This window comes from Bidens hawaiensis, unplaced genomic scaffold (genome assembly GCF_021521415.1).
Source record: "Bidens hawaiensis isolate Kalapana, Puna unplaced genomic scaffold, B.hawaiensis_p1.1 tig00035070_1, whole genome shotgun sequence".
In the NCBI taxonomy this organism is placed as follows: domain Eukaryota; kingdom Viridiplantae; phylum Streptophyta; class Magnoliopsida; order Asterales; family Asteraceae; genus Bidens; species Bidens hawaiensis.
Window position 1 is genome coordinate 14,588 of NW_027496098.1, and position 21,676 is coordinate 36,263.

A 21,676-nucleotide genomic window follows, 5' to 3' on the forward strand; every position below is an offset into this window, starting at 1 on the left:
ATACATCATAGTACCAATCTCGTGATTGGTACGCCCTGCTTGCGGTGCGCGCATATAATGTATGTATGTGTGAACCCTCGGGTGGGCAAAAGTAAAATTGCACTAATTTTGACGTTATTTTACTAATCTCGTGAAAATAACGTTAAAAGTGGCGGAAGGTTAATCAGGCATCATGTGGTGGCGTTGATAGCCGAAAGACAAGGGCACATGCACCAATCAGCCGGTGTCCCGATGATTGAGTGCTATGTGCCTTATGTCCAAGGCTTGATGCAAAACTACTATCACTGGAAGCAGCCTCTCTATCCCTATGGGATAGAGGTAAGGCTGTCTACATCTTACCCTCCTCAGACCCTACCATAGCATTGCTATTGGTGGGATATACTGAGTACGATGATGATGATGATGACATCATAGTACAGTGATTATAAAGTTTCAAAAGTAACATATTTTCGATCAGTCTATACAAAATAGTCAATGTCAGAATAGATAGACGACCTATTGTTTATTAATAACCAAATATAGAGTAATCAGAAGCTGAAATCAGTTATCAGTTCAATTTTATCCTCCATTAAACAGAAATAGTTGAAGTGTTGAGTTGCTCTATAACAGTTTATAAATTCTGGTATATCACAATAACCTACGGAGTATACTGTCATTTTAAAATCTCTCTAGAAACCACCAAAATACATACTCGATCCAAAGCCAAAAACATTAATTAGATGTGATTTACTTAATAAGTATAGGACTATTGGTTTTTATTGGTCCCAAGTATTTCATTTTTGCCGGCGCTGGTCCCAACTATCACTTTAACTGCCAACGGTCCCAACTTTCACACATGTGTCTGCCACCAGTCCACGACTAACCGAGTACTAACTCCGTTATGTTTTAGATGACGTGTCCATCCTACGTGTTAAAAAACCTTGACGTGGCTGCCTGAGTGTATATTAATAACAAAAAACCCTTCTCCTCCTTCACAAATCTGCAAATTAAAGTCAAAATCAAAACCAATGGGGTTAGGGTTACTAAAGTTTAGTGAAAACACATCCGACAGTTCCCGGCAATCGACAAGCGGTCATGGTAACAAAACCTCGGTATGTCCACACCGGCAACCGAACACGCCTGCAACACCGTCATACCTTTCGGGATCTTAACCGGATAGCCATCCACAAAGACCTCGATGACGTCATCCGGGTTGGGGAAATGAACCCTGGCTCCGGCAATCGGTGTCCGCTTCCGGAGATCCGGTTCGGCTGCGGATTCGGGTTTGTGGAGGTCCGGTGTTGAGGTGATGGTACGAAGGAGTCTAGGGTTTGTGGATATGAGTTTGGATCGGAGAGCTTTGGAAGCTAGTAACCCTAACCCCATTGGTTTTGATTTTGACTTTAATTTGCAGATTTGTGAAGGAGGAGAAGGGTTTTTTGTTATTAATATACACGCAGGCAGCCACGTCAAGGTTTTTTAACACGTAGGATGGACACGTCATCTAAAACATAACGGAGTTAGTACTCGGTTAGTCGTGGACTGGTGGCAGACACATGTGTGAAAGTTGGGACCGTTGGCAGTTAAAGTGATAGTTGGGACCAGCGCCGGCAAAAATGAAATACTTGGGACCAATAAAAACCAATAGTCCTTAAGTATATGAAGGATGCGTGATTTGAACTTTTTAGTCTCATGAGCCTAGTCAAGCTCGAATGTAAAACTTGGCCTCGAGATCAGTTCTTAAATGAGCTTCAGTTTTGAGTCGAGCTCGTTTAATATCATCCCGATTCAAACGTTTAGCAATGTCTTAAATAGATTGAGAGTGGTTCGAACTTAAACTCCTGCATATCTTTTGACCAATATCATGCTACATGATGAAAGACTAGATAATAATGCCTGGTTGTTGATTTTTATTCTTGTTGACTTTGAATTTCTTTCACTATATTTGTAAAACGTTCCACTCTCCACGTCCGCCTCATTATTGCTAACATTTTTCCATTGTAAAAATTAACATATACGGCTATACAATTATAACATTACCATATAAGTTTATGCAGCATAATAATTTGTGAGTTACTCATCAAGAGATATAAGTTCATTTATGCATCAATTTAGATACACATAAGTTAATTGCATACAAGAAGGACCAGAGATTGATTCTTAATAAATATGGATTCAACAGACAAAACATATCCTACAAGCAATCAACAATTCATCACCTGTGAACAGTTTCATAACTAGGTTTAATTCATGATACACAGAATATAAATTAACGAAATTAACTGTTTTCGGTTTGGTTTCACAGTGTAAACATGTCTTTTAAACATAATTCATTTAATTTATAAGTTTGGTCATTCATCTTTAACAATATTATGTTTTTAATTTAACTTGTAAACTAACTTCACACCCATGATTTTTTAAACGACTAGAGCCTTTTCATACGTTAATGTTTTTTTAAACAAATTGCACCATAAAAACGAGTATTTTATTCTCTTTAATTTGGATATGATATTGTTGTAATTTTTTTTCATTTAAATAATTTAATATGTTACGTGGGCTGTTCAGTGTCGGTTTTGATGGTTTTAAGTTAAACTTGTGAGTCCAACCGTTAATACTGATTTTGTGTCGTCTAAAACCAAACTCAACCATTGAAAGTTGAAACCGAATCGTTACTAACGGCCTGGTTCCTGTTTGGTTTCACAGTTTAAACTTTAATAATAAATTTAGTTTAAAATAATTAACAATTTATATGTACCATCAATTTTAACTAAAAACCAACATAATATGATACTTGAGATGATCATAAATAAAAAATGATACTTTTAGCCACATAAATGGTAAATATTAATGGAAGATCTAGGACGTGAGATAATAACAACAAAGATTACAAAAGGAATCATATTGCAATTAGGTTAATTTATAGTCTTTTCTGGTTTCATATGGCCGGCTGACGATATAAACCAACCGTTCACTACGTTTTGAAAATTTTGAAACCAACCAACAAACCGAAAGTAAAAAAGAAAAGAAAAAATAAGTCAAACCAATGACCGATTTAAACGATTTCAAGGTTTTAACCGAACCATAAACACTTATATTTGTACGTGATTAACAGGTTCAAACACTCGCTGCATCGCGCGGGCTCCCGTCTAATGAAGAATAAAAAGTATTATCTTAATATCTTTTATAATTTAACTGTTGCGACCGTCTAAAACGGTCGTATTGTTTGCGACCGCGACTTTTTTTTTTTTTTTTTGAGACCGACTTTTTTAATTTAATAATTTTAATTAACTAGTTTTAGTGATTTTTGCAACCATAAAAAAGCGGTCGCAGAGCTTGCGATCGTTTTCCGACTGAATATGTTTTGTTTGTTTATTTTGCAACCACTATGATTTCGGTCAATAATTTTGCCACCATCTTTTTTTTCGCAAATTTTGATCGCAATTGTCTAGTTTTCTAGTAGTGACATTTGTGTAAATTTTATTTTATCTTATCAATCACAACAAAAATTATACATTATAAATTTAACTTTACTAGTTATTAAGAATTTAGTCCACGTCAAGACTTTGACATAAAAGCAACGAGACGATCGAATTATTATAGAGAAAATAGTGGTTATAATTAATTGATAGTCAATCAATGTGTGATTTTAATTCCTCTTGTCACATGACGATGCTCAACTGGAAAATATATTGGTTTAAATAAATCTTGAACATTAATTTCGACAACCTACTAATTATTCACACTCATTTTTCACACAAATCCATCCATAAAAACTCAAAATGCAAAACTTCAAAATTAACTAAATTAGGCTACTAATTCCAAACATCTGTTCCATTACATTCATCAAGTTATGGTTTACTTAAAAAGCATATACATATTCTAGTCATATACAACATTGTAAGTTCAGTTAGAAAAGTATATATATACATATTCTTTATGAGTCATATACAATATTGTAACTCTACTTTGTCCATTCCCCATTTCAACGTGTCAAATACAATCTTGTGACTATATTGGCTTTTTAGTGGGTCATTTACATCTTTGCAACTTCATTGATATGCGATACAACTGCCCTAGGATTTAAAAGTGAATTTTGTTATTTCGGACTTACCATTAACTACTCTAAATTCAATGGCGAAGCTTGGCTAAGTCATAAGGGTGATCGAAGTTGCTGAAAGGTGACTGGGCTTAATACAAAATTTTTTTTGAAACAAAAACGAAAAAATTTACCCTATGAAGCGAAACAACAGAGGTGACCTGGGACACCTTCGCACCCTCATAAGCTACGCCCTGCGTAAACCAAGTAATTAACCAACATTTTTAGTGGCATCACTACCTCTTTTATTATTTTCTTTTAGCGACATACATCTTCATAGCACATGTATATATCCATATCGTAAATGAAATTACAACCGTCTATTGTCAATCTGAAGCTCGAGGACTGAGGGGAAAAGGTAAGTAGTTGAATAGAAAGAAACAAAATATATAATTGTTTGTAAAAAGATTCCTAATTTTTATTAATGGTTGAGAAGTTAAAGCTGAAGGTGTATTAAGTGGTTTTTGAGCTTTTTCATTTTTCTTTTTTTATTATCTTAATAGTTAAGGGTATTTGTAATGTTTTGTTTATACTCTAAACATATAAATTATTCAGAAAAATCTTTATCTATTTATCCCATTTTGGTTATAGAATTTACTTGAAACAAAAATCTTTATCTATTTATCTCATGTTTGGTTATAGAATTTACTTGTAACACCTATTTTTTAACATTAGTGTTAAAATTTAACATGGAACTTGGTCCAAGATTTTACTTTTCTCAATTACCATTATATTATTTTTGGAACGTCCAACTTTATTAAAGCTAAAGACTAGCATGGGACTAATCTCATGGCACATCAATGTTACACCCAAATACAATACATACACCATATTACATGATTCGTGTTGATAATTTCGACCTTTTAACATATAATTAGTGTGGTTAATTAATTAAGGGTTTGTTAGTAACGTACTAAAGCTTTGTAACTTTGAAGGGTTTATATTTTTTTCACTTACTATTCTGTAAAAATATTATGTTTTTAGTTTATATATCTTAAACTACATTGATTTTGCATTAAAGGATGTTAAAGATGATATCGGGTTATTTAACGTGAATGTTAACAGGTAAGCTTTATACCTTTCTCGTGAAAAGGTTGTGGGAGGGTTTTAACTTGAAGGTTGGTTATCTACCTCTTTGGAACTCCAAACTGAACTAGTAACCTAGGTATACACAAATCGCACAAATGGTTTTCGGCTTACCGGACGCGCCCTCTGAACTATAGATGATGCTAGGTGAACGACTATAAGAGATGAAATACACCAAGATAGGCATATTTTAATGCTAAGATAGGGGGGGGGGGGGGTTCATTGTGATGGTTTGTCCATATCTTTGACCACCCAGTGATGTGCCACATTATCACATCCAAATCCATCACTAGTGATAGAATTTAGTTGGAGGTGGTGGTGGTGTGATGGTTTTTTTGTTTGTTTGTATTTAATTTTTCTTAATTTATTCAAACAATTGTTTTTACAACAATAAAAAAATCAAAACAATATTTTAACCACAACAAAAATCTAAAATATTCATGATAATGCGAGAGGAAGGGTGAGTAGGGATAAGCAAATTCAGTATTGGTACCGGCACCGAAATCAGTACAGATTTGGTACCGTCGGTACCGAATAGGTACCAAAGTTTTGAGTTTTGATACCGGTATATCTCAAATTTTACCTTCAATATCGGTACCGAACCGAATATTTTGGTATTGATACCGGTACCGGTACAATATCGATCTCATCCCTAAGGGTGAATACCTAAAAGGAAAATTACAAAGACCTAAAATAGTTATAAAAACAAATCTTTTACCATTCGATTACTATTTTGTAACTTTTGTTTATAAATACTATGAGATTGTAGAAAAAAAAACAAACGATGGGGTATCATATTTAAAAAAAAATCAGTGGTTGACCGGTAGCATTTTGGAAAAATACATCGGGGGTGATCGCGCTTAATACCTATAAATACTTTTCGAGAAAAATCGCAAAATTTGGCCTATTAACGGAGAAAACGGCAGTGACCGGGGTCACCCCGGTCCTCAAAAGAGCTTCGCCCCTGTATGTGTGTGTATATTACAGTTCAAGTACGTTCTATTTTGTAAATTGTTGATTAGTGACTTCGAGAATTACATAAAATGGTTTATATTCTACTAAGGTTTAATGTTATTCAAAAGTTTAGTACAAAGTTTAACACACCCCTTTTTACTTGAGTTTAATGTTATTCAAAAGTTTGGCTCTAGAATCTAGATGAGAGTTACTCCGTATTTTAGAATAGTAACCATATTCAAAAGTTAGTTTGTTTATATCGCCATAAATTTGTACTAGATTTCTAGGTTATCGAATTAGCCCAAGCCCCCAAAGTATTGTAGATTGCATAGTTGATGACCATTAAAAAACACTAGCTCGTGTATGAGTTATGTTATATAGTTAGACCATCCTTTATGATGTGGGGCTTCAAAGTTCAAAGCCCCTCTACCGTGCCATGTCAGCGCCATGTAAGTACCGGGGGCTTCGAAGCCCTATCCAATAAGACTATACGCTATGGTGAGGGGCTTCGAAGCCCCTCCACCGTGACACGTCACCGCCACGTAAGCAACGAGAGGCATCGAAGCCCGCCCCGCTATGGTTTAATGTCCCCAAAGGCGCCCCTATATATATATATATGCATATGTATGTATGTGTGTGTGAGAGGGGGACCCACATTCACCATCAACAGCGCCGGCCGTTGGAACCACCCAACCTTCGACGCCTTTGGTTTGACGGAGCCCCACGGCGGTGTTCGGCGCCCATCGGCGCCCGCCACCTCAGCCTTGGGCGCCCCATAGCGAAGAGTCTAATGCCCCGCTATGGTAAAAGCACCCATTATATACATATATACATATGTATGCATGTGTGTTTGAGAGATGGAGAGAAAGGGCCCTACCATCCAAGCCCCATCCACGCCCAGCTTCACAACCACCTTGACCACCGGCGCCCCACCACCCAGGGTGCCCCTTGGTGGTGTTGAGCGCCCATCGACGCCCGCCACATCATCCGTTGAAGTCCCATAGTGGGTGGTCTTAGACCAAGTGTACTACGGCGTTTTGGGGGCGCGTTTTGGCCCAAAACACCGGGGAACAACGCTCCCCTCCCGCGTTTTGGGTTTTTTATTTTTTGGACGTTTTGTAGATAACACGGAGAAGGCACAGATATTAAAAAAAACAAATATTATTAAATTACCAACTATCATGGTGGTTGGTAATTGTCTATGAAGCACGGCGACCATGTAGTGAACTCCGGCGCCGGAGCCGCCTTTTCCACCGGAAAACCAGGAAGTAGAAGAAAGAAGAAGATATATATCAAGTAAATAAGCGGTTGGAAGATGCTTTTTAAGTTTTTAGGGTTAAAATAAGTTTAGTTTTTTTAAATATTAACCCCTTTATGTTTCACTTGCTTCCATTTAGTCCCCAAAACTTTTAAACTAACATAAAATGTTTTTTTTTCTCCAATCTATTCTCTATAGGTTTGTGTATTTTAATTTAGTTTTTATTTGGAAGTTTAATGTATTTTTTAATTTTATGTTTATTTATTTATTTAAATGATTTATTATTTAAATGACTGGGCGCCACGTGGCGCATAACACCTAGGGGTAGAGAGTTATGACTACACCCTGTTTTATTAAAAAATCATAACTCTGACTGGACGCCACGTAACGCATAATGTCTGGAGGTGGAGAGTTATGACTACTCATAATCTTATAGAAACTGAAGCAATTGATTGACATTTGGCATTAGTATCTTTCTAGATGCTTAGTGGGTGTATGTAACTTTAATCAAGGTTTTAGTTAATATGATGGAGTTAATTTAATGCCATGGGAAACTATATATGAACAGGAACTTCTCAAGATCCAATGTCTTGATGTGTCGATCATTATAGTTTCTTGCTATTGGCTTACGGGATCAATTGTTGGAAAATATATTTATTTGGCATCACATTTTAATTGGTGCACTTCTATATAAGTTCTTAGACCTAAAATGAGGCCCCTCTATTCCTCACATCATTTGTGGTATACATAAGATAAGATGATGCCAAATAAACTATTTCCTAAATTATTTCAATTAAATACCTAAACATTCTAATTTATTTTTGCCACTATCCGTCTACCAAGTTTTGAACCGGTATGAAAAGGGAAAAATATGTTATTGGTGGGGTTCAAACTCATAACATTCCTTTTCAAATGTATATGGCTAATGAACTCCAACTAAAAAAAATTGATGTTGATTTTCTCATTTTATTAGCATGCATAAATTCATCCAATCGTGAAACCCAATGTCATTTTATTTACAGCTTATTTTTATCTCTTTTTCCGTACTTGTTAATTATCTTAATAATATATTTTTTTCATAACTGTTAAACGTAGTTTTTTATAGTTAAAAAACTATTAACTAAAATGTTAAAATTATATATTTTTATTTTTACACACATATATATTATTTATTATGACGTTATCCAGTCTAGTGGCAAAGGTTAGTTGGGGGCGGGGTGGCCCGGGCCTCCTGTTTTTTTTGGCCACATCTAGTTTGAGGACCGGTCCTTCCCCTCAAGCCCTATTCCACAAACTTTCCTCCACGACGCAATGGCCCTCTTCCCTTCCATCCGTGAGTCATATCATCACGGACCACCCCCACCCATCAACGTTGTATTTGCTCTTATATATTTTTAATAAGATTTGAAAATATGCATGAGATAGAGTGTGTGTGTGTCAAAGAAACATAAAATAATTTCTTTAGCATAGAACAGTTTCTTTAAATCCATAATATATATAACAATTTATATTTATATTTATGTAAAATTTATTTTATCTTATCAATCACAAAAAAATTATACATTATAAATTAAAATTTACTACTTACTAAGAATTTAGTCCACGTCAACACTTTGACATGAAAGCAGCGAGACGATCGAATTATTATAGATAAAAGAGTGGTTATTAATTTATAGTCAACCAATGTGTGACTTTAATTCCTCATGTCACATGATGATGCTCAACTGGAAAATACATTAGTTAATTATTCACACAACCTACTAATTATTCTCACAAATTCATCCATAAAAATTAACTAAATTAGTCTAGTGCATGTCAATAGCCAACATCCTCATTAGGTATATGCTAATTCCACACTTCTGTTCCATTAAATTCATCAAGTTAGGCGCGTTCCCTTAACCGTTAAATGCCGATATGCCTTGTGTATAAAAAAGATGTTACTTTGTGGTGATAAAAGTGAACTATTTGCAGCAAATAGAAAACTCATATACACCACATCAAACATTCTAAATCATTTTATAGAAAAATTTTAAATTATCATTAATATAATAAATAATAATATACAACTTTTGTCACCATGACCACACTAATTTTCCAAAAAGATAAATTGAAAAAAAAAATTATTATCACATAAAAATAATTAACAAAAAAAAAATAAAAGAAAAAAAACCACATGTAAGAAGACAAATATAACATTCTAAACTACTAATTTGGTAAAAAGTTGTTCATATCCTAAAGTTTTGTCAATCCTTAGTTGCAAGAGCCTTAAAATTGAGCAATAGTATCTTAAATCTTGCAACTTTATGCAAAAAAGAAAGTTCATTGATTAGTGGTTTCACTTAACCAAAGGCTAAAATAGTCAATAATCAAAACTGCAAAGAAAAGACCACCAACCTTGAGCATGTTAGCCTGCATTCATGAGCTCTTCCTTGATCAACTTCAAATCCAACCATTCATTTTAAGATAAAAACATACCGTGGATGCAACTGGCCAAAACAAATCAGACCCAATGAAACAAAATTAAGACCCGAAATAGAAAAAGGCGAAATCAATAAGGTGATAAACACAATCGGCCAATGTGAAAAATGATAGCACAAAATATGACTATGAAAAACCCCTAATCAGTAATGTTACAAATACAAACCCTAGCTATCAGACATAATAACACCACTAATAGAGCGAGATGAACAGATTAAGGTTACCGGTATGCATGCAATCAGATGAGACATATGAGAAGCTGTGATGATGACTCACCAAACACGCGCCACCAAAATAGTTGATAATCTGATGAATAGTAACTCTAAGAGAATGTATTACTTTTTAATATGTGAAAATACTTAATTCCTAAGTTTGTTTAAAGTGTTAAACTTGAAAAGAAAACAAAAAAGGAAAGACAAGTTATACACAACAACACAACTTCTGATAAAATTTTTCCCATTATCTTTCCCTCTGCAACAACTTGCCGGAATTTCATTTTTCATCGGCATACAACACCCTTAACAATGAACACTCCTCCGACTACTACTACTACTACCACAAACCCACACAACAACAACAACACGCGTTGGACAAACCCAATGCATTCGATGTATTGGGTTTGTGCTTATCTGCTGATTACTGGTAGTCAGTTAATAGCAGGCATTGTTGTGTTGTTGATACAAAGGCACCATGAGCGTCTTCACGCACCAAACCTTTACAAGTGGATAATCGGGTACGTTGGCGGGTGCATCGCACATGTCATGGTCATCACATGGCGATTCTATTTCAGAAACAGCCATCGATCGTCACCAGCGAGACATGCACCACCAAGGTATGTTTCATTTTGTCACCCACAAGGTATTTGTTAGGTCTAAACTAGAAGGGGGGGGGGGGGGGTTGTTTAAATGTAAAAAGTTAGGTGTGTTATGTTGTGTGAATTAAATTTTATAAACAAATAGCAAAATGAAAATGCACCATTGAGAGAATCGAACCGTGGCAAATAATACCCACTCATACCTGAACCTGGTTCCAAACACAAAATCGGGTGAGCTATGTGTGTGGACACTTTGGGCTTTTTAAAAAAAAATCTATTTGGGCTGGGTTGGGTAAATTTTAGACAATATATGGTTTATGGTTTATGTTTACTTTAGGCCCATTGGGCTGGTTATGATTGGTTGGGCCCACTGCCACAACAGGCCATGCTCGTTTATTTTACGGTTTAAACTAGAGGGTCCAATCTTGACCCGAAGCTACTTTTATGGGTCAGTTTGTCTTTTCTGTTTTAAAACTAGTTGGATTTATATTTATGTTTAGTTTGGGCCCATTGGGCTGGGTTGGGTAAATTTCAGACAATATATGGTTTATGTTTTATGTTTACTTTGGACCCATTGGGCTGGTTATGATTGCTTGGGCCCACTGCCACAACAGACCATACTTGTTTATTTTACGTCTTTCGTTTAACCTAGAGGGTCCAATAATGACCCGAAGCTACTTTTATGGGTCAGTTTGTCTTTTCTGTTTTAAAACTATTTGGATTTATATTTATGTTTAGTTTGGGCCCATTGGGCTGGTTATAACTAAAACATGTTTGTTGCTATTGTTGCAGACTCAGCCTGCTGGTTGACAATTTGGGTCTCCTTTTGCATTTGTACTATGCTGGCTGGTATGTTATGGGGGGTATCTGGATGTCCGTAGAGCACACATATGCGGCAACAGACGCTCCCAGCCTCTACAGGTAGGTACTGGTTCAACTCAGACCGGTGGTTAAGGTTAAATCTTAAATGAATGTTTGTTTAGGCGTCTTATAAAATTCGTTTGTTCAATTTTAAAGGTTATCTATGGTGCTTTTGATATTCTGTTCTATCGGATATGCGATGCCGCTCATATTTTGTGGCGTGTTCTTCTTCTGTTCCCCTTGTGTTGTTCTCGTAGAAGATATGTTCCTAGACGGATACACCAAAAGAAAATCAATCCGGTCGTTGCCAACATTTAAGTTCGAAGAGAGTCAAGCAGATATCGAGCCGGAAGATGCAGTAAGTTAATCAGCTTCTTATTTTTTGTTTGTTCCAGCTTATTATACTATGCGATAGTTAAAATATGAATCTTGGACTTGGAGCCACAAAGCTTATTATTTTTATTTTTAATTTGGTTTTAATATTTATGATTTTCTTGTTTGGTTTTAATATTTAGGTGTGCTCTATTTGTCTTGAAAACTATGAGGGAATTGACGAACTAAAGAGGTTGCCCTGCAATCATATGTTCCACAAAGAGTGTGTGGACATGTGGTTAAATATAAATACCAAATTGCAAGACAGAAATCGCGGCTGTTAAGTTCATGCGTTGGCTGTGCGGGTAAAGTTAAGATTCAAGCAATCACACAAAACAATTAAATTAGTAGAATAGAAAGTGAATCAAAATGTCTCTATATATTATGTTATATTGTCAATTACATTTTAATCTTTGAGTATTTGAAGTAATTATAGTATTTGACTTAATTTTTGGTGATTTGGGCTATAAAAAAATTGAGTTTGGTTTGGGCCTGGTTGAGCTTAAAAAATTGATCTTGCTATTGGGCTTTTCTCTAGTCAAGGATTTTTTATCCAAAAAAGAAAAAAAAACAAATAACAATATGTCCTTACAAAAATCTTTGATCCAAACATAAATTCACAGCCTTTATTAGATAAAACAATTAACCTTATTAACTAAAAGTTTTTTTTATTATTTATTAAAACCTAGTTCAATTATCGATCGAAAAGAAGAGAGGCAGGACTGTAAGAGTGTAATCGATGAACTAACTCAATCAAAAAAGTACCCCGAACTACAACTTTTTCCTGAAAAAAGGTAAAATGCAACATCAAAATTGATGCTTAGTTTTTCGAACCGAAGCGAACCAGTATTAGTTTAACCAAACTCAGTTTCAAAGTAATTGATTTTCTCTTTCTTTGGTCACGGTTTCTTAAAGTCTTATAAAACTATATAGATAATCTTGACCGTGTGAATTTTATAAAATGAGGCGGTTCGATAACTATTTTTTATCCAAAATGTTTAAAGGTATCTTAAACATATTTGATGCTAATGAATTAGACCATCTCCTATTGGAGCTTGGGTTTACATCGTAAACTCCTTTTCCATCGCTTCTTATCTTGGCACGTTAGAGCTATGAACTTTGGATCCCATTTATTAATCTTGTGGTATGTTAGTGTAGTATTTGTTGTTCGAAGTTGTTTGAAAAGGCTAGGGGCATTATGGGGTTTACAATTTTGTCTTGTATGGCCATCCGCTTAGATTGTGTGTACATATGAGGGCCATATGCTGAGTTGTAATAACCATATGATCAGGGGTGGACCCACCTTAGTGGGATCAGGGTCCCGGAACACCAATCTTTTTAAAATATAGTAGAGACGATAGCTTAATTTTTTTAATGACCCCATAAAAATCCTTAGGTGGAACCCATTGTATCAAAGCTTTGTGTTGTGACATATCCTTTCTCTTCCTACCTAGAAGTCACAAGTTCAAGCCCCTACTAAGGATGGTTTCTACATTTTTATTTTGTATTTCTAATTTTTAATTAAAACATAGTGTTTTTAAGGGTGGTTTCGACATTCTTATTTTATTTTTCTAACTAGGTTATAAACCCGTGTATCACACGGGATTTGTACAAAAAAATTGTACTTAACATCACTAATTAACATTAATTATATTTAACATACATTCACGAAAACACATGAACATGTAAGAGGATTGAATAATACGCAATTAAAAGTTATAATATATAAACAAAATCCACTTAATAACACGGAGCAAAAATATATCGTGGTCCAATTCACCTCACTATGTTAATTCCATCTATAAAACGATTTTCAAGTTTTTTGGTTGATCACGTACTTAATTGCATATATTTTTGTGCGGTTAATTTGACAAGCTAAATTAATGTTAAGTCCAAATAAAGAATTATACACAACGGTTATCATTGACTATTATTTACAGTGTTGACATTTGACGAAACATAGAGCAAACGACCAAACCAAATAAGATGAATAAGTAATAACAACTTGAACTTGTAGGTATTGTAAAAAAAAAACAAACATTACAAATTCATGAATATTAATTATGACATTTATCGACCAGAACATAGATAGAACACAATGTGACAACATTAAGTCATAGACATACCCAAAACAATAAAAGCAAACGTTTTCACAAGTTAAATCATACTTACATATGGCAAGTTACTATATTTTCCTCTTGTTATCAAAATAAGGTTTTCTTATCTTTCGGCTTTCTTTTCAATCGCGATGGCCATATCTATAATAAAAAAGAAATAATTACAATAAAAATTGTCTTCTAATATAATATCGTAATCCACTATACAAGTATTAACAAATTTGTTACCAATGTTATTTTGTTATTTGTAGGCATTTCGACAGATATATATATGGCTCAATGTAACATGCACATTTTTTGCGACTAAAACGTCCTATCGTCTTTTACCATCCAAATAAAGTTTAATTTGTGTTCACACTTGTTTACTATCTATTTAGGAAATAGAGAGGTATGAAACTAAAATATAACATTGATATAACTTTCTAGATAAGATTGATATCAGAAAGTTAGGCAAAGTAAGAAATTAATAAGGTAGTTTAAAACACAAAAAGGCTGTGAACTAAATAAGATTTTATGTCGACATTTTAATGTCTATTACAGTTTAGTTGATTATTATTATAAAAAAGAAATGAACGTATAATTCGTTTTATTAAAATGTCTATTACAGTTGAGTTGATCAATATAAAAAAGAAATGAACATATAATTCGTTTTATTTTTTATTTCGGTTGAATAATCTTTGAACATATGATGAAGACATATTTTTCACAACTCACAAGCCAACGAGTAAGATTGAAATTTGTTGTATTCAACAACTTCAATGACAAAACATGTGCAATTTGTGTATAAGGTTGATAACAATTGTATCGTTAATACTTAATTGAGTTGGATTTGTTTTGTGTTATTATTACATTGACATGATGTTATATCAAAAAACATATCAACTTATAATAATCAAATTATTTTCAGACTCATTTGGCAACAATTTATCAATAATAAACTCCAAACATGATATTATATGGAAATAAACCTTCTATATTAAAACTCTAATCAAAAGTTCAAATCAGTTAACTTGAGAAAATAATAAAGAATGAAGATACTAAGTTCAAAACCGGAAACAAACTAAACGATACCAAACAACAATAAGAAAAGTAATGTTTTCAAATCTGGCAAAATAAACTTATTTTCAGCTTTGGAGCCGAATTTCTTGACAACTACTTTCGGACCTTGATTGGGTTCATGACGGGCTTTACTTGAAGATTCAATTGGATGTTCATTAACATAGGAAACATCAACCAAATTACGCTTCAATTCAAAATGAGAGATTTTGTGAACATCAACTTCATCACTCAACATAGTTCTCCCATGAGTTGCTGACATAATAGACATGGGGTGTCATTCATATAGTATCCTTAATACAAAAAAAATCAAAAGTATTTGTTGCAATAAACACATTTTTGACAATTATATTAACTTAACATATGCTAAATATAATACCTTTAAATTGACCCTAGAGATTGAGCAGATCTTATATTGATTTAGCAGATTTATCAAAAGTATTTGTCATATTTTTTTTTTCAAAATCTTTTATTATTTAATTAGTCAATCTTTTGTAAACGAATATTTGTTTTTCTAAAATCTTTGAACTACATTATTTCTAAAATATTTGTTAAAATAGTTTTTCAAAATTCTGATAAGCCAATCATAAGTTTTATGGTTAGGGGATATATTCAAGTGGCAATATTTTTAGGGGTTAAAATAATGAATTTTGATGCAACTCCATGACTCTCTATAAACGAGTTGTAGTGCAAGCCACATAGTCTTTTAATAGTTTATTTACTTTATCTAAAAGAGTAAATTCCTCTTTACATATGTCATGTTTGTCGTAAAGAATAAAGAACATAAATCACAAGTAATCTCTAATCTAGAAAGGTTGTAACTGACACCCTAATATCTCCAACGAATTACTGTACGAACCCCAAAAAGAATTTAAAATCATTTTTAAAATTAGCATGTAGTTAAAATGTGTTTCTTTTGGAGGTAAAGCATTACCGACAAGCAGTTTCGTCAATGATCCCGTTATAAGATGATACATACATACTTATAGATAAAAAGATGATACACCGAGCACCTCGAGCACCACCATCTCTGTCGTCCAAGAACACAATTGGGCCAGAAAATCTTACTAACGAAGTGTAATTAGAGAATTCTTAAGCGAATGAGGTAGAGTTTTGGCCATTCTGATTAGTTTCATACTGTTATCATGCCAAAATCTCTCTAAAATGACAGGTCGCCATGAGGTGCACATCTGGCGGGTGTACGCATGTATGAACCGGTTGTAATCATTCAATTATCAATGAGAATAAACTCTCGGCTCGAATCGTTCTATTTCGTCTCGTTAGATCTATTGGTTGTATCATGTAATTGTAATTGGATCATGCTGAGAATCTAACAGTTTCTCATGGTGTGACTATAACGGGATTGGTAACGGGCGCTGTCTTACAGAATGAATGTGGTGAAGATGTATCACATCCTGTTCGTACGTAGTTAACAATCAGTTGATCCTAGAGTGATTAATTGATAGTCAACCAATGTTTTTATCAATCTTCCTAAGGAAAACCACAAAATATATGTTAAAATAACTTGCAAATAAATATTGAGAACAAAATAATATAATCAATAGTAGATTTACTAACATGTGACCACCATTCACCAACACAAGTTCTCAACGGCACATGCACCAATTAGTGAGGTTTCATCCTCATCATAGTGGACCTAAAAAAACGTCATTAGACACATAAATATAAAACATGTTTAAAAACACACGTTCATGCATCGTAAAGAATTAGAGACAATGTATAAAAAGATAAGTTCATGCATTGTAATTTGTAAAGCCTTTTTTGGTATTGCTTGAAAGCATAGCATCGTTTTCATCATACATATATATTAGCCCTAGAGACAAAACGTTTTAAAGTGGCTGATCATAAAGCTCAACTTAACGTAGCACTCGGGAAAGCTAATGAATCTGAGAGGAGACGCGGACCCTCGAGCAAGCATTGGCAGATCCATGATTTTTTTTTTCAAGTGGTGCACTACTTTTAAATGTTTCACATTTCATAGAGTCGGATATAAAAAATTCAGGGTCGATTTGATGTTCGGGTCGGTTCGATGGTTCGGGCAAAGTTTATTACAAACTAACAAATTAAAAACTAACAAACTAGCAAATTAAAACTAACAAATTAAAACAAAGACTTGACAAATAACAACAATTAACAAGAACAATTAAACATTTAACAGATGAATCTAAACTTACCTTTACAGTGTAAGGATTCTAGGAAGAGTAGCAAAGCAGGAGCAAGGGCGGATCTATGTCTTCGGGTGTGGGTTCACGAGAACCCACCGAGTTTCGGATATTATATAGAATGTTCATATAAAATATAATAGTGAACCCACATATAAATTGTGAGTGAACTCATTTTTAATTTGAAGCCAAGGTGTAGTGATATATACCCTTTCTTTCTTTGTTGTGAACCCGAGTTCGAATCCCACGTGCATCCAACTTGTTTTTTTGCATTTTTTATTACATTTTCATCGAATCCCATTTACAACTTGGGTTTTTCCTTTTTTTTTATTACATTAATTATGGGTTTTAGTTTTTAACAAGCATCTCTTTCTCTCCACACATACACAAGAACATAACACAATACACATCCATCATCGAACTTCGATCGCCGACGCCCCCTCCACCTCTCCTTGAGTCTTGGCCCTTCAGTCTTCATAGTTCAGCCCTTCACATTAGTTTAATAGGTTGATGAGCTAGTTATTCAGTTATTGTAGTGATTTACTCCCGTTGTTTTTTTTTTTTTTTTTGCCTTGTCTTTTTGCAAAATTTGCATTCATAAATCAAAAAGTAAGAATTATTTTAAATGATAGAACATATAATGTTTGATTTTTCGATTAGTAGTATACAATATATATTTTCTTTCTCAAAATAAGAACAAAATAGACTTGTTTATTAAAAAAAACATTTTTTCTCCTACAGAAAATGTTGATTAATTTGAGTTTTTTAAACAAGTTTCGGTCGAAGATGCAATGCGACGTTTTCAAAGGATGAAAACTAGTAGAAAACAATCGTATTTATATTATGTGTGTTTTAATTTCTAAAGACAATGTTTACATTTTTGTTATTGTATCGGATTTTATTAGGTGATGAACCTTACCCGTCCCGAATTGTCGAACTAACCCAAAATTTTTTATGTCTGGTCATATAATAAAGCACCTAAAAACTGTGAACCCACTGAAAAAAATTTATGAATCTGCCACTGAGCAGGAGGAAGGAGCAACGAACCAACGGTGTGTGGTCGATTGGAAAAGAAAAGCAATAGCGGTGGTCGGCGAATGGCGGTGGTCGGATAGTGGTGTGTCGTGACTCTGTGAGTGCGTGAGTATGAGGAAGGGAGAGAGAGGTCGTTGTTGTATAGATGTGTGTCTTATATAACCCTAAATTGATATAAGGCTTAATTAAAAGACCGCATGTTGCACAGAATCGAACATGTGACCTTCTGTTTACAAAACCAGCAACTTACCAGCTAGTACAGTGTTTGTAGTGTAAATAGGGTGGTTCATTCCTTATCTATAAGGTGGTGTCTCTAATATTTTCTATATATCAATACATTATTATTTCAAAACTCGGGTGGTTTCAAGGAACCACCCATTTGTAATATAGATCCGCCCATGCGAGCAAGATCAACAACCTGCACCGACAACAAGGCTCGATTAAGAACTACTCATTTGAAAAGGTTAGTTTTTATAAAAACTAATAGCCCCTTTGATTAGAAACAAAATGTTACGATTACTTGAGAACTATCATAATACTTGGGTTGGATATGTCAAAAACATAAAATATCATTGTTGCATTGTTTGATGTCTGATTTTTTGATTCGCATTAAAGGAGTACTACTATTACTTTATGTGTGAGATATCGATTGGGCAATCTAGTGTTTTTGAAGGGTTACAACTTAAAATATACAAGAACAAATTTAGTTAAGTAACAACATCTATTAATTACATAAGAGATCCTAATTAATTCACAAAATTTAATTTTATATATAAGTGACGGAGGGACGGTCTCACTCTTTAATTTATTTATTAAATGGATATGATCACTTTACACATCCCAACTCTTCTTTAGGTAATTAAGTTATATCCCCATAGTGAAGGTTTTGCCAACTACATGATTTTTCCTGTCAACGTGGGAAAACATGTCACCATCATATTTTCTTTTTCCAAATTGTTTTATTATATAATTAGTCAATCTTTTGTAAACGAATGCTTGTTTTTCTAAAATCTTTGAACTACATTATTTCTACGAATATTTGTTTTTTTGGATTTCGTATTTCTTAAACACCACCCCTAGATATATTCAAGTGGCAATATTTTTAGGGGTTAAAATAATGAATTTTGATGTCTATTAATGACGAGTTGTAGTTAAACATCATGTGGTACCCCAGTGTGGGGTAAGGGTCCAAGCCACATATATAGTCTTTTAATAGTTTATCTAACAAGAGTTAATTCCTCTTTACATATGCCATGTTTGTCGTAAAGTATAAAGAACATAAATCACAAGTAATCTCTAATCTAGAAAGGTTGTAACTGACACCCTAATATCTCCAATGAATTACTGTACGAACCCCAAAAAGAATTTAAAATCATTCTTAAAATTAGCATGTAGTTAAAATGTGTTTTTTTTGGGAAGGAAAAGCATTACCAATGAGCAATTTTGTCAGTGATCCCTTGTTAGTAGCTCATTAGATTTTTGATGATATTCCCACTCATTCTTTTCATGAGATTGTTGGTGTAGACCCAAGTATATGTCGGTATTCCATCGACTTTCGGATAACATTTTTTTTATCAGATTGCCACCCATGCTTTCCATTGTTTGTTGGAGTGAGGCCACTTACCGGCATAATTTCTCTCAAAATCCGTTGGTAGAACGTTCTATAAATAATATCCAAAGTCTCGGCATTTCACCATTATGTATTTCAAATATGTTTGATTGTTGTTTGAGCGTGCAGATTTATGGTAAGAGTAAATCCGTCGTACTCATAGTAAAACCGTAGGTCATTACTAAAAGTTGTCTTTTCAAGTGCGCATGTTATCTATCCCATGTGCGCACATGAAAATATATTATATACATATATATATATTGGTTAATTTGTTATTTTATATGTTACCAACCCATTTCGTCACCCTTTAGCATGTCATTTGAGAAGGTTAACGATAAAAAATCAACAAGAGAGATAAACTGTGAAGATCAAGAAAGCAAAGAAGAGTGTGACCTTTAATTAATTTATTATATCCACTCTTGCATTTTATATTCATGATCTTTGTTAGTAATTATCTTTTATACTTTGAGAGGTAACACTAATTAGTTACTAACTTGACATAGTGTGACCACTTGGTAGAAATACTCAATGAAAACATTTTGTATTATAAATGTATATTATTATATCATAGAATAATCAAACCTAATCACTTGGAATTTATGGCCGGTTAACCTATTAACCATCATGTTTCTTTCACCATATCATAGCCCTCTATGACCATTTGATTTATTTTTCCTTTTATCTTATTTTGTGTAAGTTGACAAAACAAATCAAAAGGGCAATTGTCTATATATGGTAAGCCTGGGGACACATGTATTTGGGATCCACTATACTATAATGTTGACATGTCCAAGGGTCATTGTTACTCTCTCTCTCTCTCTCTCTCTCTCTAAATGAAGTTTTATCTCTTGTTTCTATTTAAATTTCTTTGTGTTGTGTGAAAGTTGATAAGTGTTTTTTTTAATTGAATCACTTTTCACTAATTAGTTGGATGAAGACTAGGACATCTTGACCTCAAAAACATTTTATAATTTTAATTCTAGGACGTGAACCATTTTTTAAGAAAAGAAATCATTTTTTTTTCATGGATAGGTTGTTTTTATAATTGAAATACTTTTCATTGTTGTTGTTGTTGCTCTTGACATTATATAGGTTGTTGCTACTAATATCATTTGGAGATTTAAACTTGCTTGGCGTCGATACATTTTTTGAGAAAAAACACATGATCTTTGTTCATTCATCTTCATCAACAAGTTACCACTTTTCTATGTTATGCTAAACATCATACGGTTGATTTTATGAATTTCAAGTTACTACGTATGAAGTGACGGACTCAGAATTCTTTGTCGGTGGAAGAAAAAAGTAAGCCAGGTTAGAACATGCAGGTTCAGAGTCGGTCGGGGTTAAAAAAAGGCATAATAAATCGCCACAAAGAAAAATTCAACTTCCTACTATTTAGATATAAGAACTACAATACTTATATGTTCAAACTACCAGAATTAAGACATTTATTTTTAAAAAGCGTGAGACACCTCAAAGCTTTTAGGTCATGAAAGCCGGAGTGCGATATGCAAGGTAAGAGTTTCAGGTAAGAGAGGCGTGTGATACTAAGTCAATACTAATAAATTAATAAAATACTTATTAGTTATTTTCTTTATATAATAAACTTTTTACTCTTGTTTCTTCCTAAACATTTAAATTGATATAACAAGAAATTATAGAATTTAAATTTTAAAAACATTAACTTTCTAAATATTATCATTTAGTTGTCGTATATTTAAAAATGATAAGAAAATTAATAGTGCATACTAAAGTAAAGTGGGTAAAGTTAAAATACA

General features: G+C 33.6%; 1 protein-coding gene across 1 annotated transcript; it reads left to right on the forward strand.

The window, feature by feature from the left end:
• Positions 1–10,375: 10,375 nt before the first annotated feature.
• Positions 10,376–11,893, forward strand: LOC143586961 (uncharacterized). Its single transcript, XM_077068386.1, has 3 exons — positions 10,376–10,683; positions 11,458–11,586; positions 11,683–11,893. The coding sequence occupies exons 1-3, from the start codon at positions 10,376–10,378 to the stop codon at positions 11,891–11,893; spliced, it is 648 nt and encodes a 215-aa protein (XP_076924501.1).
• Positions 11,894–21,676: the final 9,783 nt, after the last annotated feature.